At 40.6% G+C, this 17,959-nt stretch overlaps 1 protein-coding gene across 1 annotated transcript in view; it reads left to right on the forward strand.

The window, feature by feature from the left end:
- Positions 1–17,959, forward strand: part of EDIL3 (EGF like repeats and discoidin domains 3) — a 237,998-nt gene that overhangs the window by 174,006 nt on the left and 46,033 nt on the right. Inside the window, exons 7-9 of the mRNA XM_060280211.1 lie at positions 5,381–5,536; positions 7,023–7,167; positions 11,332–11,516. Of these exons, the coding sequence (XP_060136194.1) occupies positions 5,381–5,536; positions 7,023–7,167; positions 11,332–11,516 (486 nt within the window). The remainder of the gene's footprint in view (positions 1–5,380; positions 5,537–7,022; positions 7,168–11,331; positions 11,517–17,959) is intronic.

The raw sequence follows: 17,959 nt of genomic DNA on the forward strand, positions 1-17,959 counted from the left end.
ATGGGGCACTAAGTCTCATTCCATAGTTGTGAGGGACAGGGGGTACAGACAACCCCCTCCCATCCTGAGAACCAGTTCTTCTCCGAGTACCAGCGGCAGCGGAGAGGGGGAAGACTCCAGCGGGGAAGCAGGAAGTAGAGGACATGGCTCTGGCAGGGTCGCAGAGCCACTGCCCCGCTTGGGAGAGGAAGGAAGGGAGAGGGAAAGGGGGAGGAAGGGAAACAGGGCAAGAAGACCTCTCCCTCCAGTTCCGGAATTGCGCCGAAAGAAACGGGGGAGGAGATTTGCGATTCCCAGACTGCTTTGTTGGAAAAGAACGTGGGAATCGCCATTCCGGGGTTCTGACTCCAACTGAGAACATGTACATTGTACAGCTCCAGCACTGTAAATAGTTTGCACACAATAAAAGCATGAAAAGGCACCTTTCTGGAGAGTCGTTACTCTAGAGTAGCTGCAACGCACCGCCTGTGACAATAGTGCTGTTGAAGTGGCACGGCTTCTTTGTACAAATAATGAAGGTTGCAGAATATCCACCTTCCTTATAAACACTTTGCTTCTGTGTGCATGTGCCAAAGACCAAAATTTCACCAGCATAATATTCATTCTTGGAGAGTCTTTGTTCAAATCTGTTGTTCTAATCTTCGGGGAATTATTGTCCTACTACCCTGCCTAATAGATTTTTGCAATAGCAATGCTATACTGTCTCACTGCGAGTCATTCAGATTTCAACGTGATTCACAAAAATAACAGTCCCCACCCAAAGCAAATATAAAGGGAATGACCTGTATCTCTCTGATAGAGAATCTGCTTTGCTTATAGAAGGTCCAGATTCAATACCTAGCATCTCCAGTTAGGGCTGGAGAAAGCCCTAGACAAAAACCCTAGAAAGCCACTGCCTGTCAGTGTAGAATGATAATACTGAGCTAGATGGAACAAAGTTCTGACTCTGTATGTGTTCCTATAAGTACTCCAATGCTTGCTTGCTCCAGAGGTTCATTCACTTTGATGTACAGACTTCTAGTAGGGTTTAGAGGTGTAGTTTGAAGAAGGGCCTCAGAAGACTTGGTGGGTACACAACAGTGCTATATGCAGCCACTGGGATTCTCAGTTGTTGAATTGTTATATTCATATTTCATCATCCTATTTCCCCCCTTTCAAATTCTATGTGCATATCCCAGGCTCACATTAGTCACAAGAATTTCTTAAATGCACTTCATATACTATCTTACAGTGCAGTCATCAGACGTAAATCCCACTGATTGCAAAGAGGCATACTCCTAGGCAGGTAGATATAGGATGGCAAACTTAATCAAGCTTGTTTCCCCACCCCCAACAGAAGTCACCTATTGAAGTGCTGGATTTTGTAATCCCTGTAATGCTTAAAATCAAGCTCCATTACTGCATAAATCCAATACACACTTGCCCAGGGAGTAAGATTCATTGGAATAAGTGGCACTTAGCTCTGATGAAATCCCAAACACATACCTGGAAGTAAGTCCATTTGAACTCATCAGAGCTTACTTCTGAGTAGACAGTTATAGAATTACAGTACAAATTTACTTGTTTGTGGGTGGGGGTTTCCTTTGGCTAAAATGGAGAGAAATCAGGAGATGGGATGTGAGGATTAAATTAAATGCCTCCTCCTAACTTTCCATCCAATTCAGGCACTTACCTTTCATTGTTTTGGGCGATAAATAAAGAAGAAGAAGAGCTCTAATACAACAGTACTTTGCTAGGACTGTTGTTCAAAACCCATTGCTACAACAGGGTTTCTGAAACAGTTGCATGGTTCTGTTAACTGTTACCATGCAAATTATTTGTGGCAGGGATGTTAAAAACAATTATGCTACAAGGATGAAAATAAGCTATATAAACAATAAGCAGCAAACAATAAACATAGTTGAAAAAGTATTACTTCTTTAATAATCAATATTGAAAAAGGCATGACCAGAATTTTCTCCTTTCCATTCCTTCATAAAGTTGTAAATTTAGGATAATTTATTCCCAGAAGTCAAAGGAGCTGGCAGGGAATTTAGGGATAATTATGCTTTGTTTGAATAACCAATCATCAAACGTAGTATTTCTTATGGGTCATAAATCAAACAACCTTTGTGTATTGGTGAATAAGAAACATACACCATTTGCATTATTTTCACTTGCAGAGAAAAAGAAGGCATTTCATTGAAATAGCTAAACACAAACTGTTAACCATGTGTTACTTTTTTACCCTGTGAGACAATTTACATTTTTACTTGTTTCGTTGCTCCAAAATGTAGTGCAGAACAGATTTACTCATCGGAGGAAACAAAAAGGGAGTCCTGATTCCTAGCCGTAATCAGCCAACTTTGTCTTGTGGAATTATTAAAAAACCTAGAAGAAATTTCCATTTTTTTATTGCATAGAACTTAAGAAGAACCATTATTATTTTGTCATGCATCACCCAGCCAGTGAGACAGTGAGACCCAAGCATATTTACATAGAGAAAAATGTGTATTTAAGTAGACAAGTAACCAATTGTACTCTCCACATAGCTGGAAAACATGGCTTTGTTTCTTCTGTGACCAGTGCTTTTTTCCCCTTAAAAAATGTTTAGGGGTACTCTCATTTTCCTACTCATATTGAAATACTGCCCCTCAATGAGGCCAAACTTAGATTCACAAAATGTTTAGGGGTATGTGTACCCCTGCGTACCCCCAGAAAAAGCACTGTTTGTGAGTAACATGGAACCTTATACACATCAGCAGAAGCTGGATTACTAATAGATAGCGTATTTCCCTCTGTGAATAACATGAAAAGAACTGTATTTCCAAAGCTCAGATCTTGCTGTAGATCATTTTGCAGTTAAAGTGGCAACATCCACACACAAAGGGGAGATATCAACAGGGTTGGAGAAACCCAAAGATTTGCAAACATGCATACATTTATTTATTTTTTGGCAGGACGGCCCAATGAGTGTTGAACATGCTCACAGGTCATAGAATGGAATATTTGTTTTATTTCTTAAGTCAGGGATATACCACCTTTGAAGGGCACAGTTGTCCTCCCAATGGAATGTATTCAGATGATGATGATGATGATGATGCATCCAATTTGGTGCCATTAGGGCTGGGATATAAATTCAGGGCCCCAAACCATGAGGCTCCCAAAATTGCCAGAGGCAGTGACAGTAGATAAGGGCTTAGGTGGGCAGCTCATAGGCACTCTTGGACAATAAAGACTGTAGGTTTGGCTGGCACGTCTCTGAATAATTCATCAGACTGCCTGACCCGAACTGTAAATATTTAAATGGGGAGGGAGAGAAAGGGACCATTTCTAATGTTCCTTTCCTCTAATGGAGGAAGCAGAAAGTCCAGGGCAACAGCAGGGGGGTGGGAAGGGAGAAACTGCCAGCAGAGAGGGGGGAGCAGCCAGGGTGTCATGATGCCTCCTCCAGAGGGCATCTTGTTCGGGGCCCTTGAAGCTTGGCACTGATCAGGGAAGAAGGCATGGCTGACTAAGGAAAACACTGAATGGGAGACCTCCACAATGCAGCACCAAACCAGGGTTTCCTAAGCACTTCAGTGGCTGCTTGATCAGTTTATGAAGTTGTAATCGACGCCAATCCAAATCCTTAGGCTCGTAGTCAATAAATATCTATCTATAATCTCAATGTATTAATCATTAATTAATAAGTTAGTAAAAAGTTAAATATCTCTTAAATACAGAAATTCCCCACTGGCAAGCGAGGTACAGTCTGTACAGGGGGGGGGGTATTGTGGGGAGTATTGTTTTGCTTGCAATTATGCCGTGTATTTTTGTGTTTTTATATTGCAAACCATCGTGTGATCCTTGGGTCAAGGGCAGTACAGAAGTTTAATAAATAATACATAAAAACAATAATACATGCTGGAGCTACATCTTTGAGGCTCGTAGTTCCTGATCATTATTTTTTGCACTATACTGTACACCAGCGTTTCTCAACCACTGTTCCGCGGCACACTAGTGTGCCGCGAGACGCTGGCTGGTGTGCCGCGACGTGCGGCGACGAGAAGGGCAATTTGCATTGTCACGTGCCTGGCGGCCGCCAATATACAACACTGACCCGCTGGAAAGCAATATTTCTCCTCCTCTTTCCCAAAGCTCAATGCAAACGAGCCTAGCGGCCGCCAATACGCAGCACTGACCCGCCGGAAAGCAATATTTGGCAAGTGTTTCTTACAGTCATAATTATAATATAGGGTGGCACAGAGTTAAATTTTTTAACTTTTTTAATGGTGGTGTGCCTCATGATTTTTTTCACGGAACAAGTGTGCCGTGGCCCAAAAAAGGTTGAGAAACACTGCTGTACACCATAAACTTCTTTCCCACCTCAGGCCCTTTTCAACCTTTAGGTCTTTATTCCACCCCCTAACACACCCCACCCCACCCCCACACCCCACCCCCGCACTGTCTCATCGAACCCAGGGAGTCAGTAATGGACAATTTGGGGATCCTTGGTGTATGATGATTTGCACAGAGAGTTGCATTTCTTTAGCCGTCCTGCATCTCGTAGGGGACATAATGCATTTGTGCATGCTATGTTTGTTTGTTTTGGGGAGTTTTTTTCTTGAAATGAGATTAAACAGCAAATTCCAGAACTAATACCAGCAAGCACAACATGAACCTGATTGCCAGACTGGAAATCAACTTGTAAAAGAGATTTTATTCTATATTATTTCCTATACCTGCATTTATTTATCCAGCGCCGAGGGCCTTCTGGCGGTTCCCTCACTGCGAGAAACAAAGCTACAGGAAACCAGGCAGAGGGCCTTTTCGGTAGTGGTGCCCGCCCTGTGGAACACCCTCCCATCGTAGGTCAAGGAGATAAACAACTACCTGACATTTAGAAAACACCTAAAGGCAGTCCTGTTAAGGGAAGGTTTTAATCTGTGATATTTTAATGTATTTTGGTATTTGCTGGTGGGGGAAACCCAGCCAGATGGGCGGGGTATAAATAAATAAATAAATAATAATAATAATAATTGCAACTGAAAAACATCGTAAGAAAGATTGTTATCTTTTAGTACAGGTGTGTGGAACCTGTGACCCTGCAGATGTTGCTGAACTAGTCTTCCCATCATTTCTGGCCCTTGGCCATGCTGGCTAGGGCTGATGGGAGTTGAATCCCAGCAACATCTGCAGAGCCACAGTTTCCCCATCCCTGCTTTAGTATCTAATCTCCTCTGAAATGAATACAGTGTTCTGTCTTTTAGGGCTAATCTCTAGCCCAAATGAAGCCTCAGACAGAAGGAAATTCAGTATATTAGAGAAATGCAGCCAAAGCAGACATTTTACCAAAAAACTAAATGAAGCTTCCATCCCACCATTGGTGGTCACTGATAACACATTATTAAAATTTCAGATAAACCTGCAGAGGAAGATGAGAATCACTGGTGTTATAACTCAAGGTGCCAAGAGAATCGGAAGCCCGGAATTTATAAAATCATACAAAATTGCATATAGTAATGATGGGAAATTATGGGCAACATACAAAGTGAAAGGCACAACTGAAGATATGGTAAGTCATTGTCATCAGTATAAAAGCATTTTAAATAGCAATTTAGTGAAGGGATTTTACTGCCTTATAGCAGAAAGTGGGTTTATTGAGACTTTTTTTCCTTGATAGATTTTATTCTGGGAAATACTGGAATAAATCGACATTTTGCATTGAGTAAGACTTTACCTCTACTTTGATTGTTTTATAAATATAGCATTACAAGGCTATAATAATTTTGTTTCTTATAATTAAATGGTTTTCATTTTAATTAGCCGACCAGTAATTACTTGTCTGCTCTCCATTTAGTTTTGTTATGTTAGCAATTGGTTAACCCTCGAAAGGACAATATTCTTTCAGCAGCACGGCACACCATACTACAAAAACTATTGCAGACACTATTAAAAAAATTAAAAACCCTAAATGCAAACTAGCCCATTCCACATAACTCTTAAGAAGAGATGTATAGAAGGGCAGACACACAAATTATGTCTCGACACAATTTCTCTTCTCGTAAAAACATTTGGGAGAGTGATTTGGATTGGGGCTATCACAAGGGGGGGAGGAGAGGGAGCAAGTCATTCATCCCTGGAGCAAGGATACCTATTCTAGATTCCACTGCTCCAGTCTCCCAGAGCACTATTAGCGCTCCAAATTTTGCCTACCGGTATATGTTTTCCCCTCTGTATTTTAATAGCAGTTGTGGGGATGGAGGAGCAATTTGGATCAGGGCCGTAGTGCAGGGGGAAAGGGTTGTACTTCCCTTGCACCATGACCCACATCCAAATTTCTCCCCCACTTCTTAAAATTTAAACAGTTTATTGGGATATCCATTCTCAAATGTCTCATGCCATGTGTAGTTTGAACCACAGAGGCATGTTAACCTCTGTTCCTGTAAAGGTTTCAGATCCTTAATATACTAAAATGATTCCCAGCCCTGCTTAAGGACCTTATCCAAACTAAACTACTGCTCCTAAAAGAGCTATTATTTCCCTGTGACACATTATCCCTACTCCAGTTCCACTATTTACCAATGGATGTGTGCGCACAACTATTTACTGAGTGGAACTTAACAAGGTGGATATCTAAATATGCATGAAACTCCATCCATAATGTCCTACCAATTAGAAATCCAGGGAAACAGAGGAATGGTATAATTCTCACCACTACTTGGCAGCATAGCTGCCAAGTTTTCCCTTTTCTCGCGAGGAAGCCTAATGGAAAATCCATTTTCCAGCATAATGGAAAATCCCTTTAAAAAAGGGATAACTTGGCAGCTATGCTTGGCAGGATATTCCCCGCTTCCACATGACTGCTTCAAAGCTACCTCTTAATGGTCGGTTGCCTGTATTCACCCATCTTCAGTTGCATTTTGTTTTACCCCTGCCACATCCATCAAATGAGGACAGCAGACCTTCTGTTGACACTAAATAATTGTATGTAATCATGAACTTTATTGGCCCATATTGCCATTCAAATGCATTTTGCAATCTGTTGTGTTTTGTCATAGGTGTTCCGTGGGAATGTGGATAATAATACGCCTTACGCAAATTCTTTCACCCCACCAATAAAATCTCAGTACATACGATTATATCCTCAGGTTTGTAGAAGGCATTGCACTTTGCGAATGGAACTTCTTGGCTGTGAATTATCAGGTAGGTCTCTGCAATACTTACAATAACAACAAAAAATCACTTTAAGCAATACCTAAAAACATACTTGAAGCATGTGCATACTTCAAATGGCAAATATGTTTGTTTATTTACTAGAATTAGCTGGTGTTTGAGATGTTGGCATACACCTGAAATGGTAGCTTCCCCTTATCTACCCTGTTTCTCATATTTTAAGACATACCCATAAAATAAGACATAGTGATAGGCGCAGCAGCAATGCTGGCCGCAGCAGCAGGAGGAGGAAAAAATAAGACATCCCTTGAAAATAAGCCATAGTGTGTTTTTTTGAGGAAAAAATAAATATAAGACATGTCTTATAATATGAGAAACACGGTACATCATCGCCCCTCTTTCTTCTCTTCCAAAACCCCATAGATTTATATTTGATTACCATTTAAAAAGACACACACCTAGTTTTGAATTGTTTGCGTTTTACTACTTTTAATAACTGGGTAGCATAGAGAAGTTTATCAGGTGCATCTTCTGATACTACAGCACTTTGAAAACTGCACCTGCCATGTCGGCATTTGCAGCCACAGAATTCTCTGTTGGGTCACGAGTCAGTAACTTCTACTTTATGCAGCTTATTGAGACTGTAGGCTATAAGAAACTTGAGGCTTTCAAGAGTTTTCTAAGTGCATTTCCAGAACTTTCCAGGTGAAATTAGGTCTGCTGCTGAGCCTGGTTGCATTTGATGAGATTTGATTTGATTTTGTTTTGTTGCTTTCGAACAGAATCCTTCATTGTGCCTTGTAGCAGAAGTAAATGAACTAGTGGAGCCAATATAAACCCTTTCAAAGTTTTTTGTGTGGAAGGGTCACAGCACAAAAATGTAAAGCCTGACCCAGCTCCTTTTTGCACAAAAGCTTCATTCCCTTGCAGATTCAATGAAACACATAAAATTCTCCATTTTTTTTTTGTCAAAGTGCCAGCATTATTTTCATATGGCAACTGCTGCAGTAAATTTGTTTGGAGATTATTTTTATATGACTGCCTTCTTACTGTACAAACAGCCAGCCAGGGCACTAGTAATATATCAAAGCAGCCCATGTTACATAATTCTTGGTCCTTGAGTGACAACAAAACCAAGTTCCAAAATGAAAAGTTAATGCATTAATCTCACTGTGGCCCTCTTCCAATACAGATAGATTTGAAAGTAAATAGAAAATTGTGTCCAGGTGCTTTGGTGTATTAGATTTTCTTCTTGTGGCATCTCTCATCCATAGGAGCACAATTTAGAATAAGTCCTTGCCAGAATGACTAGGAATTGCTTTGCTCAAAGAACTGTGAAAGCTTCTAAGTGAATCCATTTCAGGGGCCTCATCTTGTTTCAAGGTCATTATACCTCTGAACTGTCATGGTGCTCAGGCTCTCTAGAACAATTGCTGGAACATAAGTACAATTATGCTTAAGGATAAATGAATGTTCTTTAGCTTCTGGTGATCTAACTTTGTTTGGGATGAAAAGCAATAGAGAGTCTCAGTTCATAATAGAGCCTCTTTATTTACCTACTAAAGTTATTTCCTGTCTAAATTTATATCCTGCAAAGGTGCTCAACACAGCTAAGGAAAATAAGATCAATGGGAACTTTAAAAACTTTTACATCCTATTGATTTCCATGGAACAAATGCTACATGGCAGTTAACTTGTAGTTTTGATTGTAAATATATATAGCAAGGAGCTATGGCCATTTCTGGCTTCCTAGTATATATATTTTCCCTTATCACTATATAACTCTTTGAAAGCACAATTTAAGACATACTTTTACAAACACGCATGTAAGAGTTTAAGGTGTACACCCACAAGCATAATATATCAAGCATTCCTCAAGAGTTCTTTACTTTGACAGGAGCCTGCTCCATGCAATAACCTTACATTTAAATCCATTTGGTTAACTATACTGTATTTGATTTACTTATATTTTAAATTCATGGGCTGTTTTCTACTACATGGTCTTCAAAAAATTTACAGTAAAAAATAAGTAAAATCATAAATCATGAAACTTCAAAAATATTTAAGAAAAATAATATTCTGAGAACTATAGCAGTTCAGCATTGACATTTCCAAATCAACTACCAAGATAAGCTACTCAAAGAATTGGCGAGGCCTTGCAGAACAAGTCTGAACAATCTGTCTGATCAGTTTCAGGGGAACAGGTCTAGTGGACCCTTCTTGGAAGGAATACCACAGCAGACTTGGTATCATAAAAATGCTGTAAATATTTCTAGTAAAGGACTTGCATCAAACTCATCTGAATGTACAGGAAAATTAAAAATCAGTCTGGAAACCATCTAACCCTGGAAGCTTATGTAAATAGAAACACAATAAGCTTTCATGCTGAAGCCGTTTTCAGAAGCACTTCTCAAAAAATTGTAATAATTTGTCAGCTAGAAGTAGTTCTGCCCTTGCCATCACAAAGGCTTCCCTGTTGCAGACATTCAACCTGTATGTGCTGTCACCAAGGGTCAGGCAAGCCAGAGGGATTGTCGTCAGAGGCGAGGTTAGTTGGTGTGGCCCCACACATGTAATAATATAATCTGTGAGTGGTACGTCTGAAGGGTGCTTGAGTCAGACTAAATAGCTCAAGCTAAGGTGGGTTGCGGGGGGAGTGACACAGTCAACGTTCAGTGTGTTGTATCTTTCCCCTTGGAGCAAACATCTTGAAATATGGACTCACCAATGTGTTGTAGGGGTTAGAATGGACCTGGGAGACCAGGGATCAAATTCCCTCTTGGTTATTTATTATTATTATGGTATTATTATTGTTATTGTTATTATTATTATTAATTTATACCCCGTCCATCTGGCTGGGTTTCCCCTGTCACTCTGGGCGGCTTCCAACAAATACCAAAATACATTAAAATCTCACAGATTAAAAACTTCCCTAACTTCCCCATATTTTGTCAGTTGTCAGATATCACAAGTTATTTAGGTTACATAAAACAAATATAAAACAGAGCATCAAGAGATAAAAACTGGAGCATCAAATCCTTGGGTTCCATTAGAGTGTTTTATAAAGGCATCAAAAGAAATCAATTTGATAGTGATGATCGCACTGTGCTATCATTCCGCTAGAGGTCACCAACTAGTGGTCAGATCAAGGTCAGATCAAGATGCAAAAACCTTCAAAGAACCTCTGCTTGCAAAGGAAGGCATGATAGTGAGTTGGCAAGACTGCTTTAACAGATGACCCCCTGTGACTTTCTTTCTTTCGGTATAATATCTATAATCTGTACAATCCTGTTGAAACATGCCATTTCTAACTAAATATACCTGAACAAAAGTTTAGATGCTTTGAGGAAAATAGAGACATGGGATTCATGAAAGAATGCAGAGTGGTATAAGTACAGTACCCTAGAAAATAACTTCTTCTCTCTGCCGCTAGCGCCTCTGGTTGCCATTGCGTCAAGGCAGTTTGTCCTTTCAATGACTGCTTTAATGTATTTTTCATCTCCTGTTGGAAGCCGCCCAGAGTGGCTGGAGAAACTCAGCCAGATGGGCGAGGTATAAGTAATAAATTATTATATTATTATTATTCCTTAATGGGTAGGTAGCATGGCCAAAGAGTATCATGGTGACAAATGAATACCCATAGTTGATAAATATAACTTGCTTTATTTTCCAGATTTTGACATTAGAATGGGGAGGCTGTAAATCAGTTAAATCATTTGCTGATGGATACTAATACTTTTCATCAACTAACAAATTAATGGAAAATTTAATATAGCACTTCAGTATGAACTATGACTACTAGCTGACAATACAGAATTGCCTTGGCTAAGTGGTTTAGACAAGCTGTTTGCTATTTATACAATCTGAAATTAATTCTTCGTATCCAGTCATTTCCAGGGATGCCTTGGAATGCCACCAAATTCTGCCTAAAGCAGAAAGCTAAACATACAACCACTTTACCATTTTATAAGGTGTATGTAAAAAAATTAAAAAGTTTTCAAATGCTCTTTCAAATGCTCTTAAGTAGTGTTTACCCATGCATTGTTGAACTGCAGTTTTAAATGATTGTTAAGGTTTCCAAATTGCTGACAGTAAGATTTGTGCACTTTGAATAAATATGTATAAGAGAAGCAACAGCTGGATTTATAAACTGCCTAAATAGATATCCTCAAATAACGTATTTAAATTATGTAGGTTGCTCTGAACCTCTGGGGATGAAATCGGGACATATACAGGACTATCAGATTACTGCTTCCAGTATCTTCAGAACACTCAATATGGATATGTTTACATGGGAACCTAGAAAAGCTCGTCTGGACAAACAAGGCAAAGTGAATGCCTGGACATCGGGACATAGTGACCAGTCGCAGTGGCTGCAGGTAAATAATTTGTAGTAATTATTGGGATCCATTTTTCTAAATAATATTTTTATAGAAGGACATATGTTATCATGTATGAATGAGATGGCTGTACTGAGTGAATAAGACTGCAAAGGCACACTGTATCTGAGTGTGTGGTCCTTTAATTCATCATATATTTTTATTTGATTGATTGTGGTTCAATAGATGCAAATAGGCAAGTGGAAATATAACACACAGGACACCTAGAAAACCATGTTATGATGTGTCTCTTGATTCTCCCCACAGAGTGATAGGACCAATCCAGAAATTGCTGAAATACAGTTTATTGGATGGAATATCAAGAAGCATGAGCCCAAAAAACTATAGGGAATAATTGAATTCCTTTTATCAAAATCATAGAATCCCTTTAGATACAAGACCATGTGAACTTCTGTCATAGAGACATGACCAGTTAGAATTGCATTTGAACACTAAACCCCAAGTTTCAAATTTGTCTCAGATGGTTTAAATGACATAAATTGGTGATACGGATTCTACACAATAATTCTTTGAGCATCCAGATATATGCAACCCAAACTGAGGTACTAGTGGGAACAAATCTTTTAAAATCCAGGTACTTATGCCTAACTTCATTATAGTTCATGCTGTTAGAAGAATCTTTCAAGTGAACTGAATCTTTGAACAGACAATCTTAAATCCCAGCTGGAAAGGTTTTATATGTGATTGGTTGGCTGTGTCATGTCTGTGCTACAGCAATGGAAGAAAAGTGGCTGATTTTAATTGAATATTTTTGGATCAAATTTACAAAATCAGATTCACTGAACCATATTAAATCATTCAGTTGGAAATTCTCCAGAGGCATAGAATTGCAATTGATTATTTGTTAAAGCAAATGAATGTTTGATTTTGATTAATGAATTCTGAAAAAAAGCATTCTTTCTTCCATCTCTTGGTGTTTTGGGTTTTGGTGGAGCAGGTTTTTGTTGAGGGGGATTGGTGGCTGCAAAAAATGCATTAGGCTACTACTTCAAGATTTGCCTTCCTTTTAACATGTTTGGCTCTAGTCTAGCAAGATTGATTCTGCACTATGAATTCATTAAGAAGCTGTACACATTGCTTGTTTTCAGCGTTGGGATGATTTACAAAAGTTCCTGGGAAGGCTAATATGCAAAAGAGCAACAAATCACCAAGCAGAAGACTATTTGACCGGTCACTGCTCAATTTACATATTAGAAACATTGTAGATTGCATTGTTTTGAAACCGCTGCCAGGGGAGAATGGAATTCTCAGCATGAAGCCTTAACTGCACCAGAAGTGTGCTACGAGCCTCCTGCAATCTTTTCACATATAAATTATAACTTATTAGCTTTTCCTTCTTCAATTTCTTTACCTGCTGTTGCTAAGCAATTCAACAGAGCGATAAACATCTTTGCTCTGAACTCACACATGGAGGGGGAAGGGGACAGACAGAACTTGTAGAACTTCCATGCCTATTTATTATCTCAGTAATTTAAGATGGGTATATTCAGTCAAGTCATCAATGCACTGTGATATCCCAAGCCATAGCAAAGAGGAATATGGATCTGCTACATGGAACATGCTGCTAGCTCAACTATATAAGCAAGCCAGTGAGGAAAGCAATAAGGCACTATGACTGGGAAGAAGTCAGGGTCACCAAGCCACCAGGAGGTGCCCACATTGCGGACATCTCACTCTGCTTTATACAACTTCTGCTATTTGGGAAGGCACTTGATAGAGCAGGTCAAGGATCCTTTTTCAGCTGAGGGGCACATTCCTTTCCGAGAAAGCTTCAGAGGGCCACATTGCAGTGGTGGGTAAAGCCAGAACCAAAAGTGTGTGAAACAAGGGATGTAAAATTTACATTTGTACTGTGGGCTAGTTTCTACACACACTTGCATACTGCTCTCTAGACAAGCAGGGTGCATTATCAGAGTTCCAGTATATATTTCAGCTGGGCAATAACACTCAGGGTGTAAAGCAGGCAGTGACAGGTGTGGCCTGGGGAGAGGGAGCCAGATAGAGGTCCGATGGGCTGCATTATGTTCCCAGAACTGAGCCTTTCCACTTGTGGTATAGAGACAGGAGAGACAGAGAAGCAAGCCAGCTGGCTTTTGCCCCATCAACAAAAATGTCCACATAGGAGATAGGAGGTGTGCCCGTACACGTGTGTGCACGCTATTTCTGGCGCACTTCCAGGACGGAGGCGCACACGTGCGCATGCGCACACACTATTTCCAGTGCTCTTCCGATGCAGAAGAACACTGGAAATAGCTTGAGCGCACACACGAGTGTGCATGCTCCGGCCCACCGAGAGGTCTGCCGGGGAGTGGACCAGACCGGCCTCAAAAAACGTTGCCGACCCCTGATCTAGGCTAACATAAGAAGGTGCCCCCCCCCCAGCACACACACACACGAAAAGCTTTTTAGAGGTAGAGATGGGAAGGAAATTTGCTTCAGTTCACTTTTAATTGCCTAATTTGTGAACCAAAACACAACCATCATTTGAAATTCTGTACTTGCAGTTCTACTTGCAGTAACGTGCACAAAAATGCATACATTAGTGTACAGTCATATCTCGACATCCGAACGACTCGACTTCCGAAGGTTTCGATTTCCAAAGTCGACAACTCCGGAAGTCTTTTCGCCCTGCGCAGAAGCAGAGGCAGCACGTGCAGTCGGTGCATGTGCAGAAGCGCGAAAACGCGGTTCGCACATGCACAGAACGGGCACTTCAACAACCAAAGACTTCGACTTACAAAGACGGCCATGAAAGACGGCTTACGAAGTCGAGGTACCACTGTATAGTGTGCGTATAATTTCATATCTTAGTGAAATAACATACAGAGATGTTATTTCTCCCACTGCGTTTCCAAGCACATTTCAAAGTGTTGGTGCTGACCTTTAAAGCCCTAAACAGCCTCAGCCCAGTATACCTGAAGGAGCGTCTCCATCCCCATTGTTCAGCCCGGGCACTGAGGTCCACTTTGAGGGCCTTCTGGCAGTTCCCTCCCAGCGAGAAGTGAGGCTACAGGGTACCAGGCAGAGGGCCTTCTCGGTAGTGGTGCCTGCACTGTGGAATGCTCTCCCATCAGATATCAAGGAAATATACAACTATCTGACTTTTAGAAGACATCTGAAGGCAGCCCTGTTTAGGGAAGTTTTTAATGTTTCCTGTTTTTAATGTTCTGCTGAAAGCCGCCCAATGGCTGGGGATACCCAGCCAGATGAGCGGGGTAGAAATATTATTATTATTATTATTATTATTATTATTATTATTATTATTATTATTATAGATGGATTCTTTAAAGGGGAAATGCTTTGCAGAAATGTGTATGTTAGGCAAAACTGCATACAAATATGTATATATTAAGAGAAATTCATACGAAAATGCTGGTGAATTTCCAAGAGGACTTGAAAAAAATAAAGTTCCTTGCCCCTAGGATCTCTTGTTAAAATTTAAGGATCTGTTTGTTTTATTGCATTCTATAAAGAACCCTTGTAAACTCTTTAGCGTTTGAGGAAAGGATTCATGCCAAATCCAAAATCCTTTCTCAGGCAGGAGGAAGAGCAGCATCTATTTCCAGACCGAGGTAGGAGCCAAGGGATACAGCTCCTCCCTTTGCCTGACACAGACGCTCTCATACTACACACACGCGTGCATAAACACACACAAACGCACACACACACACACACACACACACAGAGAGAGATTTGATGGCAAATAAGAAAGTAGGAAATGCATGCTGACAGGCTGCTTTTCTGTCTCCTGCTGATCTCAAGAAACCAAATCCATTCAGGGACAATGTGGTATTACTTTGAGGTACATGATTCCACTGCTGGCGACAATGAATCTGTGGTTGTATGCAGATGGGCAGGGAATTAGGGAAGTGAGGAGGCGAGGCAATGACAGCCCTTATTATTTCCTCTAACAATTTATGTTGTGTTCCAAACGCTTTCTCCTGTTGTACCTGATTGAGTATACAAATTGATTCATTCTGCATCCAGGTGGCTGCTGGCAGATTTTCTGCCAGTCTGAGAAGAGTAATGCCTGCTTCCCCCACCCCCCACCCCTCTTCAAACTATACAAAAACCCTGTAAGGCAAGTTATGGTTTCTGAAGAGAAATTATTCCCATTTGCCACACACAGAGAGAGAGGAGGGGGGAGAGAACTAAAGATAATGAGGCCAAAAAATTATTTGGCAATGTAACTTTAGTGTCAGAAGGTGGAGGTAACAGCTACAGCAAATGTGTGCCTATGACAAACACTGCAGAAGGCAATTACGTCTGTCACAAGGAAGTGTGAAATATGAAAGGACTGAGGGGATTCTACTTTTGCCACTCATATTATACTAGTTGCCTTGTACCTATGTTTTGCATTTCTGAATACATTCACGTCAGCAATTATGGATGACACCCACTGATACCTGTGCACTTGTGTAACCGAAATCTACTTGCCCAACTGTACTTCCAGTTTCTTCCCCTGCCCTCTGAGGCATCTCAATTTTTATGGGATTGATAGCATAATCCTATTCATGTCTACATGTCCCCTCAGAATCCCAGGTTATAACTGAACAAGTTTTCAAGGCAAGTTGAAATAAAAATAACATTAAAATAATCTCCCAAACCCCAGAGTCGTCTGGGACTGGACTTAACTGTCAGGGGTCCTTTACCTTTACCTATCTCCAAAATATAAATTTAAAAGACAGCACATTGGTGAATAAAATTGCAGGTAAACTTTTTGAGCTCAACCAATGGCAGTATCAGGCTGTCTAAAAAGAAGAAGAAGGTGGACAAGTACAAATATTTCCACACATTTGCTAAAAATAAGGCACCAAGGGAGCTGCCCCAGGAAAGTATTCATAGATACATAAGAACATTCCAAAGGCAGGGTGCCACAACTGTAAAAACACTAACTGTCATTGCTGACTGCCTAAACATAAGTGGGGTGGGGTGAGGGGAAATACATAAAGGCCTCACATGAATTCCCAATTTATTGATTTCCCAAAAGTACCTCATCAACCAACCACAGGCTTCACAATCTTAGTGAGTGATTAAAAATACAAAGATATACTTGAGAGTCCAATCCTGCCATGCTATACACCAGTTCTTGAAAGTACTTGTGACTCAATTTGATATATCTCTTCCTCTCAAACACTGGTAAAAATGTGCTTTTATGTCCTGATTGCAGGAACTTGCCTTGCAAATTTCAAAAGGGCGATGGAGAAACCCACATGACCAAAGCAGATGATTCAATCTGTAAATGCTTTTTAAAAATTGAAAACATAAAGTACCAGTTGAAATAGTCATTTTGTCCCCTGGCATACAGCCTACTCTCTGACTTTGTCTTTGTCTCTACTTGTCATGCTGGAAAAAACGTTAAACTTTGCCTTCTTTACGTGGTATTAATTCCCATTAATTATGCTGATTAGTGATAAAATGGACTCCACAGCATCCAAGGGCATTACCTGAGCAATGCACTTGACATAGTTTCTGGAGGTCATTGCCTTACCCACTTTCCCCTGCATGTGATTTCAGGCTGAATCCATTATTCATATTAATAGTGTTGTTAAAGTGTACACTGTGGCATTGCCCTTTTGAAAATTGCTTTTAACTTTGCAAAGCTTTCATTCACCATTCATTTTATGAAAATGTTTATGGCTACAATAGAATTTCGGCATTCCATTTCAGTTTATTTTATTTCAATTTTTAGAAACTTTTTTAAATGCAGCATTTAGGCTATAAACCTCTGGAAAGTAATTGAATTTATTCTGGCCAGCCACCTATAAGGATATTATTAACAAGGAAGGGCAGAAAAAGTTTTCCAGAAGTTTATTTTACAATCAGGAGTCCATGAAATAAACAGGGGTAAGTGGTAGGGACATTTGAGGGTGTGTGTGTTTGTTTGGTTTTGCCTCCTTAGGTTCCATTTTCATTTAATGGCATGATAAGTAGCTATAAAAAGAAGATGGTATATTGCTATTTTATATACTGTAACTAGTGCCATTCAGCCCGTTTAATAAACGGGCGCTAGAACATTCGGCCTTTTTCGGTGGCAGCGGCACGTGGGGGGCTTTTATTCCTTGTCTAATTGATTGTTCCTCCCCCTCCCTTTGATCCTTAATTTATCCCTAATTTTCTCCCCCCCCCCCGTTCCCAAACCCCAAGCCAAAGTCCCCCCCTTTTTTACCTTTACAGCCCGGGCTCGGCTGGGGGGTGCGGGGGGTATTTCTTCCTTTACCCCCTCCGAAGCTTGTGTTTGGAGTGCGGATCCCTCCCCACCCTGTTTTCGTGCGCTTTTTGCGCCTACCGTTTGGTTCCTAATTTTTCCCCGTCAATAGCGCTGCTGCTGCCAGGGCCCAGTGGCCGAATTCTGGCTCCTGGACGGCCCGGGCGGCTGCTCCAGGGTGTACACCCAGTTTTTTGGGGGGTGGGGGTGGCTC

The sequence above is a fragment of the Zootoca vivipara genome, chromosome 11 (assembly GCF_963506605.1).
Source record: "Zootoca vivipara chromosome 11, rZooViv1.1, whole genome shotgun sequence".
NCBI classification, from domain to species: Eukaryota; Metazoa; Chordata; class Lepidosauria; order Squamata; family Lacertidae; genus Zootoca; species Zootoca vivipara.